This window comes from Balaenoptera ricei, chromosome 13 (assembly GCF_028023285.1).
Source record: "Balaenoptera ricei isolate mBalRic1 chromosome 13, mBalRic1.hap2, whole genome shotgun sequence".
NCBI lineage: Eukaryota > Metazoa > Chordata > Mammalia > Artiodactyla > Balaenopteridae > Balaenoptera > Balaenoptera ricei.
In genome coordinates this window covers 89982093-89997342 of record NC_082651.1, presented here as the reverse complement: position 1 = coordinate 89997342, position 15250 = coordinate 89982093, and the positions used below count along the sequence as shown (strand labels likewise).

At 37.6% G+C, this 15250-nt stretch overlaps 2 protein-coding genes across 2 annotated transcripts in view; both read right to left on the bottom strand.

Annotated features, from left to right (window-relative positions):
• Nucleotides 1-15250, bottom strand: part of SMC6 (structural maintenance of chromosomes 6) — a 78316-nt gene that overhangs the window by 26499 nt on the left and 36567 nt on the right. The window contains exons 16-18 of the mRNA XM_059942172.1: nucleotides 13921-14035; nucleotides 6883-7043; nucleotides 3318-3453 (exon numbers count right to left, since the gene is read on the bottom strand). Coding sequence (XP_059798155.1) covers nucleotides 3318-3453; nucleotides 6883-7043; nucleotides 13921-14035 — 412 coding nt within the window. The remainder of the gene's footprint in view (nucleotides 1-3317; nucleotides 3454-6882; nucleotides 7044-13920; nucleotides 14036-15250) is intronic.
• On the bottom strand, nucleotides 873-2181 carry LOC132377087 (ubiquitin-like modifier-activating enzyme 5). Its single transcript, XM_059943112.1, has one exon. The coding sequence runs from the start codon at nucleotides 2081-2083 to the stop codon at nucleotides 1037-1039; it is 1047 nt and encodes a 348-aa protein (XP_059799095.1). The 5' UTR covers nucleotides 2084-2181; the 3' UTR covers nucleotides 873-1036.

The window sequence follows — 15250 nt, the reverse complement described above, 5'->3', positions numbered from 1 at the left end:
CAAGGTTCTCTAAGCCTTCATTATTTGTATGCAAAATCCAGAGAAAACCAGTTTATCAAATTACGATTTAGTGGTCACGATCAGGGAAAATGATACTCTTCCCTGTGAAGAAATACATGTCAATCGTTGCAGAGGCAATTTTGACCTCTTTTATTGTCTGTTATCCAGGACAAACCTTTGCCAATATCTAACTACCCACGGAATCAAATTTAAATAAAATAAAGTATTAGAAGGTAGCCCATATGATGGGTATAATTTAGATGATCTTAGCCTAAATTTATCTTTTGCTCCTCAATAAAGCACACTGACTCAGATATATGTTCCACAGATGATATGCTTTTTCTTAATCAGTGCAGAAATATAATTTGTACATCCTGAAAATATCTTTATCTGTCTATCCATGAAGAAAGCTTCCTCTTATTTGACTCTGTCTTGTTTTGAATATATAATTCAGAGGTTTACAAACTTTTCCAATGACTGTATTTCAGCTTGTGTTTCATCAGGAAACATTTGAAAGGATGTTTTTATTTTATAGGTTTACTATTTGAAATTCATTGTTGCTCAAGTTAGTAGTAGTGGGCAGTTTTCCTGTAGAGAGCAATTCCAAACACAATGAGTAGATGCCTGCTGGCTCTAATCAATAGGTTGTACCTCTTGTCCTTTCCCTATACTTGACCACATACTATTCTGTTGTCCATGGCCTCAGGCAAATCAAATTGGTCCTTTCTTCCCACCCCTCCCAAAAGGCCAAAACAGTTCAATGGCTAAGTTTTAAATAAGATTTATAACTGCCTGCAATAATCCTTTGAAGTTTTCTTACTAGAATGAAACATAAGTCTTAGGAGAGTTTCTGATTTAGTTGTGGGGGGGAGAGTAACAAGCAATAGTCACAGTATTTTTAAACAGTATAACAGTTCAGTGAAGATTATACGTCAACTGATGTTGCCCTCAGTTTTCTCAGTTTTAAATGATTTTGTTTTTAATTGCTAGGGAACAGGTTTAGACACAGGAAATAAAATACAGGCCAGTCCATTATTTACATGTTCTTCATCTTGGCCATGAGGTCTTCCAAGCTTTCACCAGAATCTTCCACTGTTACTTCAGGTACAGAATCTTCTTGCTTTTGGGGAACTGTATACGCCACTGTAATTCCTTCAGGTAAGTCAGGAATTGGACCTGAAGAATTTTTCAGTTCCTCTTCTGAAACCTCAGATACCAACTCAGTACCCCACTCATTGTCGTCATGTATTATCTTTTCCTCTTCTTGAACAACCTCCTGTGTGGGCAGTGCTGCTACCTTTTTCTTATATTCTTCCTGTTGCTTCCTACAATTTCTGTCATCACACTGAGGATTTGGCTTCATGGACATAGTAGGGAAAAAATCCTGCATTGCATTGTATCCAAGGTAAAAACTAACAGTACCAAAATTTAACAGAAACTTTAACACATTTTGTACCAAGGTCCCAGCAACCACTCCCATAGTGGTAGGAAGACTGGCTGCACAAACACCTTCTCGTTTCAGAGTCTTCTCATCAATATTTGCAGCAACTACAAGCGGTGGAGCACACGCAAAACAAGCAGATTCTCCAGGAATTATGAGCTGTATATGCCCTGAAACTGCATTTTCACTGACCCCAGACTCCATCCATGTTTGTCCAAGCTCATGACAAGCTGTATTTATTGTCATTCGAGCTTCAAAACTGTCCACACAGCTAAGAACTAGGTCAACAGGTTTTCCTTCTTCTAACCCACCATTACTTATTCTATTCATGAAACGTTCAAAGTTTTCTACTGTGGTTATATTGTAGTTGTGTACTTCAAAAAGAACATCAGGATTAATGTTCCTCAAAGTATGTTCTGCTGCTTGAACTTTACTTAATCCTGCTTGATGAGGTTGGAAGAAAAGTCTATTCATATTGGCCAGTTCCACCTTGTCATAGTCAAAGAGCAGCAACTTACCAATGCCACATCTTGTCAGCATTTCAGCAGTCACACTGCCAACTCCACCAACACCTACTATTGCTACAGCAAAGGTACGGATTTTCTCATAGTCACTTACAATTCCCATTCGTTTCAATGCCATCAGGCGGCGTCTCCGCCGCTCCCGCGGGCCTCTCAGCGCGCCGTTTCCGGTGCGTTGCAGTCATCGTTCCCCCTCAAGGAAAAACCAACCCTTTCAGTTTCCCTCTTCGCCCGGGCTGAAGCAGGGCCCGGGTCATCAGGGTCCAGAGCCGGCGGCCTGCGATGTTGCCTTTCCAACCGGGCGGCCAGGAGAATCCCCAGGATCTTTTATTCCTGGGCTCGAGGTCCTGACGGGCCCTTTTCTGAACCGGACGCTATAGGTTTTCCGCCTGCCGGTGCATTAAATTTGGAGGCGGAGGAGGCTTCGGCGTTTGTATTTACCCGTAGTGACTAAAGTGGTTTTGCTTTCTTTAGAATTGAGGCCTCCAACTCTGAGGCTGACTGAAAATTTTAAATCCAAACACACGAGGCCCTTCTGGCATTTCCTGACACGGCCCAAGTCGTGGGCCAGCGCTGCCCAGCAGCGGCACCTGGCGGGGGGGGGGGGGGGTCGCTTTTTTTTTTTTTTAATTTATTTTATTTTATTTATTTTTGGCTGAGATGGGTCTTCGTTGCTGTGCTCTGGCTTCTCATTGTGGTGGCTTCTCCTGTTGCAGAGCACGGGCTCTAGGCGCGCGGGCTTCAGTAGTTGTGGCACCCAGGGTCAGTAGCTGTGGCGCACGGGCTTAGCTGCTCTGTGGCACGTGGGATCTTCCCGGACCAGGGCTCGAACCCGTGTCCCCTGCGTTGGCAGGCAGATTCTTAACCCCTGCGCCACCAGGGAAGCCCGGCATTATTTTTTGTAAGACCAATTTTACTATCAATTTCTTACAGGTGTACAGGAGGTTTATAACTATGATGTGTAATATTGCAACAGACTGATTACAGAAGCTGATATGACAGTTCAGGTGAATTTTATTAAGCCAGATGTTAGAGATTTAAAACAATATAAAAAACGTCAATCTTTTTATAAATCTTTTTGGTTTTGGAAAAGTTATTTTTCATAAAAATGTTATTTATGTTAACATATAATGGACTTATTATTTTTAAATGAATTAATAAACTTAAATTTTGCTTTAATTTTTAATAATATGAATACTGATAGATAAAACCCACACAAGCAAAAGCTCTTTTAAGATTGTAAAGGGGCTTGAGCCAAAATATTTGAGAACTATTTGTCTAACTAAATGAATGTTAAGACCTTAAAAATAACTTGGAAATGATTAAGCTGAGAAAACAAAATGATGTTTTTTTACCTTTAACTCTCTGTAATGTAGTTGGCACCTTCTAAGAAGTTCTTCATTGTGTTTAATATCCTTTTCAAGGGCAGACAAATGTTGCTGAAGATTTGCTATCTGGGCTTTCTTATTTTCAACCTCATTCTCCAAGTCACTTAACAGAGAAGAGAGGGTAAAAAAATACTTTAAATTTACTTCTGAATATTACAAATATTTAGATCTTTACAAAGAAAGCCCTATTTGTAATAGCTTTTTTGCAAAACCTATGCAGTTAAACCAGTTCTCTATTCCTACCAAGTAATTCATAACATGAAAATACAGAGATTTCAAAAAACATCTTCTAAACTGGAATTAAATTTTACTTCATTAGTAAGTATTTATGATTTATCTGTGGTAGGCATTGTGCACAGTGATAGGCAGAGGTAGAAAAAAAATTAAGGCATAAAGGAATCAAACAAAAAGGCAAAACATCAGGAAATAAACCATAACATTGAAATGTGAACAGGACACTGCACTATATGTCCACAATACCACGGGAACCTAAGAGTAAGTCTGGGAGAAGTGACAACTGACTTGTGTTCTCTGAAGTTTTCACCAGATGGACCACCTAGAGGAGAAGATGGAGAGAAATACACAAAGGTACAGAGAGGTGAAAAACAAGTAAGACTGAAGGTCAGTAAAACTGAAGGTCAGCTCAACATTTTCTGTGGTGAATACATGCTATGAATGTGTGGGGAGTGAAAGGGAAGGAGAGAACAATGAAAAGAGGTGGAGGATAAGGTCAGCAGATGCCAAAGCCATAAGGGGTCTCTATGCCAGCAGAGGCAACTGTCTTCAGAAGTGATCTTTTCCTGTCTCACTGACTCTCTCTTCTAAAACTCTGTGCCTGGTGGAAGAGAACCACCTGTGCAATTAAGAACAACTTTTCTCTGATAAAGAGTGTATGCCAGATTTCACTAAGATGCACATTTTTCCACATTTGAACATCTCTGAATTCTGAAATCATCTTCCAGTCCATGGTTCAACTATCAATACTTTTCTTTTTTACTGGTATATAAAATAATAGAGCATCTTAATTTGATGAACTATTAGAAACGTGCTACCTTGTGGAAGTCTCAAAATTAAAAACAAAAATCAATGATGTTAGCTGAATGAATGATAAACAAATGATAAAATGAGAAAAAGAGGAGAGTAAGTGTGGTATTTCTGGTAAAAATGGAGCCAGATGCAAAAACTTTTTCAGAGCCATCTTTCATCAACAGGAATCTGCCAGTGCTGAGTTGATGAGGGTATAGAAAAGCATACTTCATATACTCATAGTGTGAGAGGGGATTAGGGAATCAATTGTTCTGTAGTCATTTGGCAATTGCTATTAAATGATCAACTTATATAATAATAAAATAAAATTTAAATATTATTTATTTTAATAAATATTAAGGCTCATTTAATATTATTAAGTATTAAAAATATTAGTAATTGTTTAATGTTATTAAATATTTAAAGTCAGGCCATAAATTGTATGTTAATAAAACAATGACAGTCATTTGGCAACAGCTATTAAAAAGTTTTTAAATTCACATATCCTTTGACTCAGCATTTTCACCATTTAGAATTTAATCGATGCACATACTTTCAGAAGTATTCCAAGATATACATGTGTGTTCTCACTGCAGCACTGCTACAGTAGGAGAAAACTGCAGATAACATGTATGTCCATCAACAGGAACTGGTCAGGTGGATTATGGAACAGCCATACCAAGGGGCAGCTCTAAGTGTCCTGATATGGAACCATTTCCAAGATGTAACATTGAGAGACAAAAAGCAAGACACAGAAACCATATGCATACTTATACACAGCACAAATGGATGAACCTTGAAAACATTATACCTAAGCGGGGGCAAAGGGCTTCACTTTTCATTGCATACATTTCTGTACTGTTTGAATTTTCTCACCATATGCCTATATTACTTTTAATCATTTTTAAAATGTCAACAGGGACTGTGGAGAGATGGAATTATGAGCTACTTTTGTTTTCCAATTTATATTTTCCGTAATTAAAAAACACCAGTGAATTTTTTTAAATTTCCAAATATCAGACAACTATCATACTGGTTCAGGTCAAAACAGATGACACAAATATCATTTAAGTATCATGATAACTTAGTACATTTTCAATCAATAAAGTTTATCAAGGTGAGAAACAATTTTTAAAAAACCAATGTTCATCTGGCTTTTTAAACAAAAGCTCTGTCCACTACACACTGATGCAAATATTTTAGCTAAAAATGAAGCCAATTATTAACTTCATAAGTAAGTCTTAAACCATTACTACTAAAATGCTAGAATCAGGGATCCTGATTTGCTGCTGATACACTTACTACCTTTTCCAAGAATGTCATACTTTTTTTTAAAGATGTGGAACACAAATGCACAAGGCATTTTTTGTTGAAAGAAAAAGCATGAATTACACACAGTAACACTACCATGATATTGCCTATACATTTGCATTCATGTTTGTTTGAGTACTATATAATTTAGTCTTACCCAGTTAAGAATTAGAAGGGCCTGATTTAAGTGTCATGGCACAGCGGACAAAAATTTATCACTTTACAGGTCACTTTTATACAGGTACGTTCAGACATTGATGAATTTTCATCTATCCTATCACAAAGATTCAGTGTCAATTTAAAATGTGTGTTGAGTGCTGTAATAACAAGTTGCAGGTCATTCAACAGTTTTCTGTTGCTAAAAAAGAAATTTTACTAAACTTTCCAATATTCACTATGGTTATTTTGCTTTATGCTGCTCTCATAATCATACAAAAATAACTAATATAATTTGAAAATCAGATATCTATTTAAAAAAAACCTCATTTGCCCCTATATATAAAAGCCATTTAGAATACTTTCACTTTTACTTAGTTTTCTTAGATAGTGCTTTTACCTAAGTTCTATGTTCTTCTGCTTGAGGTCTTCTAGGTCATTAATTCAGCTCCACCTTATCAATTCATCAACTGACAGTTCAGTTGGGAAAATCATGCTTTTTCGTACCAAAAATTCTTTTTGCACGCGTTTGAATCTTATTAAGTACCTTTAGTTTTTTGTTTGGCTTCTCACTGCGTCTCCTCTAGCAGCTCTACCTCCCTAAGCATTTGATCTAACAGTGCCGACTGATTTTTCTTCTAGAACAGTGCAACTCAAAGTACCAAGCAGAGACACAGCAAGGACCTTGAGCCAGAATGTATACCCACCACACTTGTACTCTCGCTGAGAAAAATCAGCAAAACTAAACAGTGGTATAGTGATGTAGCTAATTTACATTCTGAGTTGAGCTCCTTACCTCCTTGCAGACAGGTAATAATCAATGTGCAGACCAGCTCGTCAAGCCCAGAATACTGTCATCAAAGTCATGATGGAAAATAACCGTCAATCTAGAATCCTACATCCAGATAAATGATCTTTTAAGACCAAACAGATTACTCACAATTCTTCACTTACATAACTACTAATAGAGTAATATGAAAAGAAATGAACCCCAAAGAACTAGTGGGAATAATACAGTAAAGCTACACTGGACACTAACCTTATTTCAGAATCCACATCTCTGCTGAGAAACTTAGGTCTTTTATATTCAGATGAGTAATAACGCCCTGCAAAAACTTGATCACCATCAGCAGTAAAAGCTTCTCTACAGTTTTTGGGTGGCTTTTGGGACTGCATTACTTTACGAGCTACAGAATTATTCTAAAAAAATAGAGGGGAAAATACATTTTAAAAAAATGCCAAAGCATTTCTCTTGTATATAATTTCAAAATATTACCTATTACCACTTTAAGATTCAAGTATTTTTATTTAAACATTCAAATGAAATAATTCCATGAGAAAAATAAAATAATTAAAAAAACAACTTTCAAGATTCAAAGAATTAAACTATTAAGAGTCTTAAAAACATAAGAAATGATGTTTTATGACAAACTGATATATATATTTTTGAATTTTATTTATTTTTTATACAGCAGGTTCTTATTAGTCATCCATTTTATACATATCAGTGTATACATGTCAATCCCAATCTCTCAATTCATCACACCGCCCCCCCCCCCCCGCCGCCAGTCTCCCCGCTTGGTGTCCATACCTTTGTTCTCTACATCTGTGTCTCTTATTTCTGCCCTGCAAACCGGTTCATCCGTACCATTTTTCTAGGTTCCACATATATGCGTTAATATACGATATTTGTTTTTCTCTTTCTGACTTACTTCACTCTGTATGACAGTCTCTAGATCCATCCATGTCTCTACAAATGACCATATTTCGTTCCTTTTTATGGCTGAGTAATATTCCATTGTATATATGTACCACATCTTCTTTATCCATTCATCTGTCGATGGGCATTTAGGTTGCTTCCATGACCTGACTGGTGTAACTAGTGCTGCAATGAACAATGGAGGGCATGTGTCTTTTTGAATTATGGTTTTCTCTGGGTATATGCCCAGTAGTGGGATTGCTGGGTAATACGGTAATTCTATTTTTAGTTTTTCAAGGAACCTCCATACTGTTCTCCATAGTGGCTGTATCAATTTACATTCCCACCAACAGTGCAAGAGGGTTCCCTTTTCTCCACACCCTCTCCAGCATTTGTGGTTTGTAGATCTTCTGATGATGCCTATTCTAATTGGTGTGACGTGATACCTCATTGTAGTTTTGATTTGCATTTCTCTAATAATTAGTGATGTTGAGCAGATTTTCATGTGCTTCTTGGCCACCTGTATGTCTTCTTTGGAGAAATGTCTGTTTAGGTCTTCTGCCCATTTTTTGATTGGGTTGTTTTTTTTTTTCATATTGAGCTGCATGAGCTGTTTATGTATTTTGGAGATTAATCCTTTGTCAGTTGATTCATTTGCAAATATTATCTCCCATTCTGAGGGTTGTCTTTTCATCTTGTCTGTAGTTTCCTTTGCTGTGCAAAAGCTTTTAAGTTTCATTAGGTCCCATTTGTTTATTTTTATTTCCATTACTCTAGGAGGTGGGTCAAAAAATATCTTGCTGTGACTTATGTCAAAGAGCGTTCGTCCTATGTTTTCCTCTAAGAGTTTTACAGTGTCTGGTCTTACATTTAGGTCTCTAAACCATTTTGTTTATTTTTGTGTATGGTGTTAGGGAGTGTTCTAATTTCATTCTTTTACATGTAGCTGTCCAGTTTTCCCAGCACCACTTATTGAAGAGACTGTCTTTTCTTCATTGTATATCCTTGCCTCCTTTGTCATAGATTAGTTGACCATAGGTGCATGGGTTTATCTCTGGACTTTCTATCCTGTTCCATTGATCTATATTTCTGTTTTTGTGCCAGTACCATATTGTCTTGATTACTGTAGCTTTGTAGTATAGTCTGAAGTCAGGGAGTCTGATTCTTCCAGCTCCGTTTTTTTCCCCTCGAGATTGCTTTGGCTATTCGGGGTCTTTTATGTCTCCATACAAATTTTAAGATTTTTTGTTCTAGTTCTGTAAAAAATGCCACTGTTAATTTGATAGGGATTGCACTGAATCTGTAGATTGCTTTGGGTAGTATAGTCATTTTCACAATATTGATTCTTCCAATCCAAGAACATGGTATATCTCTCCATCTGTTTGTGTCATCTTTGATTTCTTTCATCAGTGTCTTATAGTTTACTGAGTACAGGTCTTTACCAACTTAGGTAGGTTTATTCCTAGCTATTTGATTCTTTTTGTTGCAGTGGTGAATGGGATTGTTCCCTTAATTTCTCTTTCTGATCTTTCGTTGTTAGTGTATAGGAATGCAAGATTTCTGTGCATTAATTTTGTATCCTGCAACTTTACCAAATTCATTGATTAGCTCTAGTAGTTTTCTGGTGGCAGTTTTAGGATTCTCTATGTATAGTATCATGTCATCCGCAAACAGTGACAATTTTACTTCTTTTCCACTTTCTATTACTTTATTTCTTTTTCTTCTCTGATTGCTGTGGCTAGGACTTCCAAAACTATGTTGAATATAGTGGTGAGAGTGGACATCCTTGTCTTGTTCCTGATCTTAGAGGAAATGCTTTCAGTTTTTCACCACTGAGAATGATGTTTGCTGTGGGTTTCTTGTATATGGCCTTTATTATGTTGAGGTAGGTTCCCTCTATGCCCACTTTCTGCAGTTTTTATCATTAATAGGTGTTGAATTTTGTCAAAAGCTTTTTCTGCATCTATTGAGATGATCATATGGTTTTTATTCTTCAATTTGTTAATATGTTGTATCACATTGATTAATTTGCATATATTGAAGAATCCTTGCATTCCTGGGATAAATCCCACTTGATCATGGTGTATGATCCTTTTAATGTGTTGCTGGATTCTGTTTGCTAGTATTTTCTGAGGATTTTTGCATCTATATTCATCAGTGATATTAGTCTGTAATTTTCTTTATTTGTAGTATGTGTCTGGTTTTGGTATCAGGGTGATGGTGGCCTCATAGAATGGGTTTGGGAGTGTTCCTTCCTCTGCAATTTTTTGGAAGAGTTTGAGAAGGATGGGTGTTAGCTCTTCTCTAAATGTTTGATAGAATTCACCTGTGAAGTCATCTGGTCCTGGACTTTTGTTTGTTGGAAGATTTTTAATCACAGTTTCAAGTTCATTACTTGTGATTGGTCTGTTCATATTTTCTATTTCTTCCTGGTTCAGTCTTGGAAGGTTATACCTTTCTAAGAATTTGTCCATTTCTTCCAGGTTGTCCATTTTATTGGCATAGAGTTGCTTGTAGTAGTCTCTTAGGATGCTTTGTATTTCTGTGGTGTCTGTTGTAACTTCTCCTTTTTCATTTCTAATTTTATTGATTTGAGTCCTCTCCCTCTTTTTCTTGATGAGTCTGGCTAAAGGTTTATCAATTTTGTTTATCTTCTCAAAGAACCAGCTTTTAGTTTTATTGATCTTTGCCACTGGTTTCTTTGTTTCTATGTCATTTATTTCTGCTCTGATCTTCATGATTTCTTTCCTTCTACTAACTTTGGGTTTCGTTTGTTCTTCTTTCTCTTAGTTTCTTTAGGTGTAAGGTTAGATTGTTTATTTTAGATTTTTCTTGTTTCTTGAGGTAGGCTTGTATTGCTATAAACTTCGCTCTTAAAACTGCTTTTACTGCATCCCATAGGTTTTGGATCATCGTGTTTTCATTGTCATTTGTCTCTAGGTATTTTTTGATTTCCTCTTTGATTTCTTCAGTGATCTCTTGGTTATTTAGTAATGTATTGTTTAGCCTCCATGTGTTTGTGTTTTGTATGTTTTTTTCCCCTGTAATTGATTTCTAATCTCATAGTATTGTGGTCTGAAAAGATGCTTGATATGATTTCAGTTTTCTTAAATTTGCCGAGGATTGATTTGTGACCCAAGATGTGATCTATCCTGGAGAATGTTCTGTGTGCACTTGAGAAGAAAGTGTAATCTGCTGTTTTGGGATGGAATGTCCTGTAAATATCAATTAAGTCTATCTGGTCTATTGTGTCATTTAAAGCTTGTATTTCCTTATTAATTTTCTGTCTGGATGATCTGTCCATTGGTGTAAGTGCGTTGTTAAAGTCCCCCACTATTATTGTGTTACTGTCGATTTCCTCTCTTATAGCTATTAGCAGTTGCCTTATGTATTGAGGTGCTCCTATGTTGGGTGCATTTATAGTTATAATTGTTATATCTTCTTCTTGGATTGATCCCTTGATCATTATGTAGCGTCCTTCCTTGTCTCTTGTAACATTCTTTATTTTAAAGTCTATTTTATCTGATATGAGTATTGCTACTCCAGCTTTCTTTTGATTTCCATTTACATGGACTATCTTTTTTCATCCCCTCACTTTCAGTCTGTATGTGTCCCTAGGTCTGAAGTGGGTCTCTTGTAGACAGCGTATATATGGGTCTTGTTTTTGTATCCATTCAGCGAGCCTGTGTCTTTTGGTTGGAGCATTTAATCCATTCACATTAAGGTAATTATCGATATGTATGTTCCCAAGACCATTTTCTTAGTTGTTATGGGTTTGTTTTTGTAGGTCCTTTTCTTCTCTTGTGTTTCCCACTTAGAGAAGTTCCTTTAGCACTTGTGTAGAGCTGGTTTGGTCGTGCTGAATTCTCTTAGCTTTTGCTTGTCTGTAAAGCTTTTGATTTCTCCGTCAAATCTGAATGAGATCCTTGCTGGGTAGAGTAATCTTGGTTGTAGGTTCTTCCCTTTCATCACTTTAAATATGTCATGCCACTCCCTTCTGGCTTGTAGAGCTTCTGCTGAGAAATCAGCTGTTAACCTTATGGGAGTTCCCTTGTATGTTATTTGTCGTTTTTCCCTTGCTGCTTTCAATAATTTTTCTTTGTCTTTAATTTTTGCCACTTTGATTACTATGTGTCTCGGCGTGTTTCTCTTTGGGTTTATCCTGTATGGGACTCTCTGCGCTTCCTGGACTTGGGTGGCTACTTCGTTTCCCATGTTAGGGAAGTTTTCGACTATAATCTCTTCAAATATTTTTTCAGGTCATTCCTCTCTCTCTTCTCCTTCTGGGACCCCTATAATGCGAATGTTGTCGCATTTAATGTTATCCCAGAGGTCTCTTAGGCTGTCTTCATTTCTTTGCATTCTTTCTTCTTTATTCTTTTCCGTGGCAGTGAATGCTACCATTCTGTCTTCCAGGTCACTTAACCGTTTTTCTGCCTCAGTTATTCTGCTATTGATTCCTTCTAGTGTATTTTTCATTTCAGTTATTGTATTGTTCATCACTGTTTGTCTGTTCTTTAATTCTTCTAGGTCTTCGTTAAACATTTCTTGCATCTTCTCAATCTTTGCCTCCATTCTTTTTCCAGGGTCCTGGATCATCTTCACTATCATTATTCTGAATTCTTTTTCTGGAAGGTTGCCTATCCCCACTTCATTTGGTTATTTTTCTGGGGTCTCATCTTTTTCGTTAATCTGGTACGAAGTCCTCTGCCTTTTCATTTTGTCTATCTTTCTGTGAATGTGGTTTTCCTTCCACAGGCTGCAGAACTGTAGTTCTTCTTGCTTCTGCTGTCTGCCCTTTGGTGGATGAGGCTATCTAAGAGGCTTGTGCAGGTTTCCTGATAGGAGGGACTGGTGGTGGGTAGAACTGGGTGTTGCTCTGGTGGGCAGAGCTCAGTAAAACTTTAATCCTGTTTTCTGCTGATGGGTGGGGCTGGGTTCCCCCCCCCGCCCCCCCCCCCATTGGTTGTTTGCCCTGTGGCGACCCAGCACTGGAGCCTTCCCGGCTCTTTGGTGGGGCTAATGGCTGGCTCTGGGAGGGCTCACGCCAAGGAGTACTTCCCAGAACTTCTGCTGCCAGTGTCCTTGTCCCTGTAGTGAGCCATAGCCAGCCCCTGCCTCTGCAGGAGACCCTCCAACACTAGCAGGTAGGTCTGGTTCAGTCTCCTATGGGGTCACTGCTCCTTCCCTTGGGTCCCGATGCGCACACTACCTTGTGTGTGCCCTCTAAGAGTGGAGTCTGTTTCCCCCAGTCCTGTCGAAGTCCTGCAATCACATCCTGCTAGCCTTCAAAGCCTCTAGGAATTCTTCCTCCCATTGCCAGAACCCCAGGTTGGGAAGCCTGACATGGGGCTCAGAACCTTCACTCCAGTGGGTGGACTTCTCTGGTATAAGTGTTCTCCAGTTTGTGAGTCACCCACCCAGCCGTTATGGGATTTCATTTTATTGTGATTGCGCCCCTCCTACCGTCTCATTGCGGCTTCTCCTTTGTGTTTGGATGTGGGGTTTATTTTTTGGTGAGTTCCAGTGTCTTCCTGTCGATGATTGTTCAGCAGTTACTTGTGATTCCGGTGCTCTCGCAAGAGGGAGTGAGCACACGTCCTTCTACTCCGCCATCTTGAACCAACCTCCCTGATAGATTTTATTTTTAAATTCTAATATTGCTATCTACTAAAATTAAAGATTTTAAGTACCTTTTCACATGCAAATATTTACCTTAGAAATCTTATTTTTCATAGAAAAATGAAATCTTATTTTTACTAAAGGTCTTTACACCCTAGAAAAGATGTGAGAGAACAGCAAATTCCAATAAAAGATTAGTACACTGAATTATGTAGGGAAAGCCTGGAAATATTTAGTATTTTACTTCCCAGAGGAAGTAAAAAGAGGATTAGGCTTAACTGAGGCCTAATCAACCTTCCTTGGAACAGACCTTTACAAGAGGACTTCATTATTTTCTTTCAAGTATCTGTCTAAAATATGAGAGGGCCAAGCCCAAAAATAATTACAATATGAACTTGCAATTCACATATACACATTTGGATGACTGATGTCATTGCCGCTCAGGTTCCATTAATGAGAAAAAGAGACTCTGTTTGTATTAATTACAGATTTGTTTTGAATTCCCTTGTTCCTTCTCAGCAAATTTATGCCAATAGATGAAACACAATATTGGTGATCTAATCTAACAAGTACGTATCAATAGAAATATGTATACTGATGAAGAATAAACACTGATTTACTTTACAGAGCTCTAAGTTTTTTTAAGAAAAAGAATTCATAAAATATCAAGTACTTAAGCAGAATAGGAATTTATATAACCAACCTCAGTTTAGGAAATTTAAAATAATATAAAATACAGCAAGCATCTGGTCTTACTTTGATCAGCAGCACTGTCTCTATGCTTCTCATGTCAATTAGGCTATTTGTGACCACTGCATTATCTATTTCTAAAGCTGTCAGAACCGTTGGGAACTCTGGATGATAAGCAGCTCTAGGAGACAAAAATATATAAGGATTAACTTACCAAACTGTAATTATATATGTATATTTTAAAAATGGGTGACAAGATGATGGATAGTAACAAGACATGGAAAATATGTGATAATGTTTGAAAACATCTGTAATAGGTTTATTTTATTTTATTAGCAAACATTTATATAATACTATGTGCTAGGCACTGTTCTAAGCATATTATAAATACAGTTGACCCGTGAACAACACGAGTTTGAACTGCATAAGTCCACTTATATGTGGATTCTTTTTCAGTGAATACAGTATGCACTGCAGTATCCGTGGTTGTCAGAATCAGCAGATGTGGACTGTGGCTACAGAGGGCCAAGTATGGGGCTTGAGCATCCACAGATTTTTATACCCACAGAGGGATATCCCTGCGGAAACCTGTATTAGCTCATTTAATCCTCAAAACAACTATATGAGATAGATAATATTATTCACTCTATTTTTTTTTTTTCCCAAATGAGGAAGCTTCAGAGAGTTTAATAAGTTCCCCAATGTCATAAAGGTAAGAGGTCAGGCTAGGATTTAAACCAGGCAGCTCAGCTCTAGAACCCAGATTCTCAATCATTATGTCCTATTGCCTGTTATACTTAATCATTACAATTTTCTTAAATCTTATACTCTATCATACAAACATAAAAGTCATTTAATTAAAACACATTGGGAAATGGCAATGGCATTCTTACTGCTTTCTTAGTTCTAGAATTCCAAAACAAAGAAATATGTTTGTATATATATGTTTTCCACTTATTCATTCATTAATTCAACATGTATTTACTGAGCACCTACTATGTGCCAGATGCTGTTCAGAGGATGAGGAGATAGCAGTAAACAAAACAGACTATATCCTTCTCCCCACAGAGCTTACATTCTACTGAAGGGAGACAGAAAAATCAAGAAAAAGTGGCATACCGTGCTTTTTCACACAGAAAGGTTCAGGAAAAGCCTTACTAAGGTGTCAACAGGCAGACACCTGAGGAAATGGGAGTTACATTAGCATACTGAAGAAGAGCATTTCGTGCCCAGGGAGCAGCATTTGCAAAGGCCCTAAGAGGGCTGTTGGAGAAGCCGGGAGGCCAGTGTGCTGTGGTGGACGAGCAGTGCTGCGAGTGCTACTGGACACAAGGACAGGAGAGATGGCAAGAAGACAGGTCATGTGGGCCCGAGAAGTCGCAGTTAGGCCTAAAGA

Bases quoted from the DNA above. Each gene is read 5' to 3' on its own strand.
- LOC132377087 (XM_059943112.1), bottom strand. From the start codon at position 2,083: ATGGCATTGAAACGAATGGGAATTGTAAGTGACTATGAGAAAATCCGT.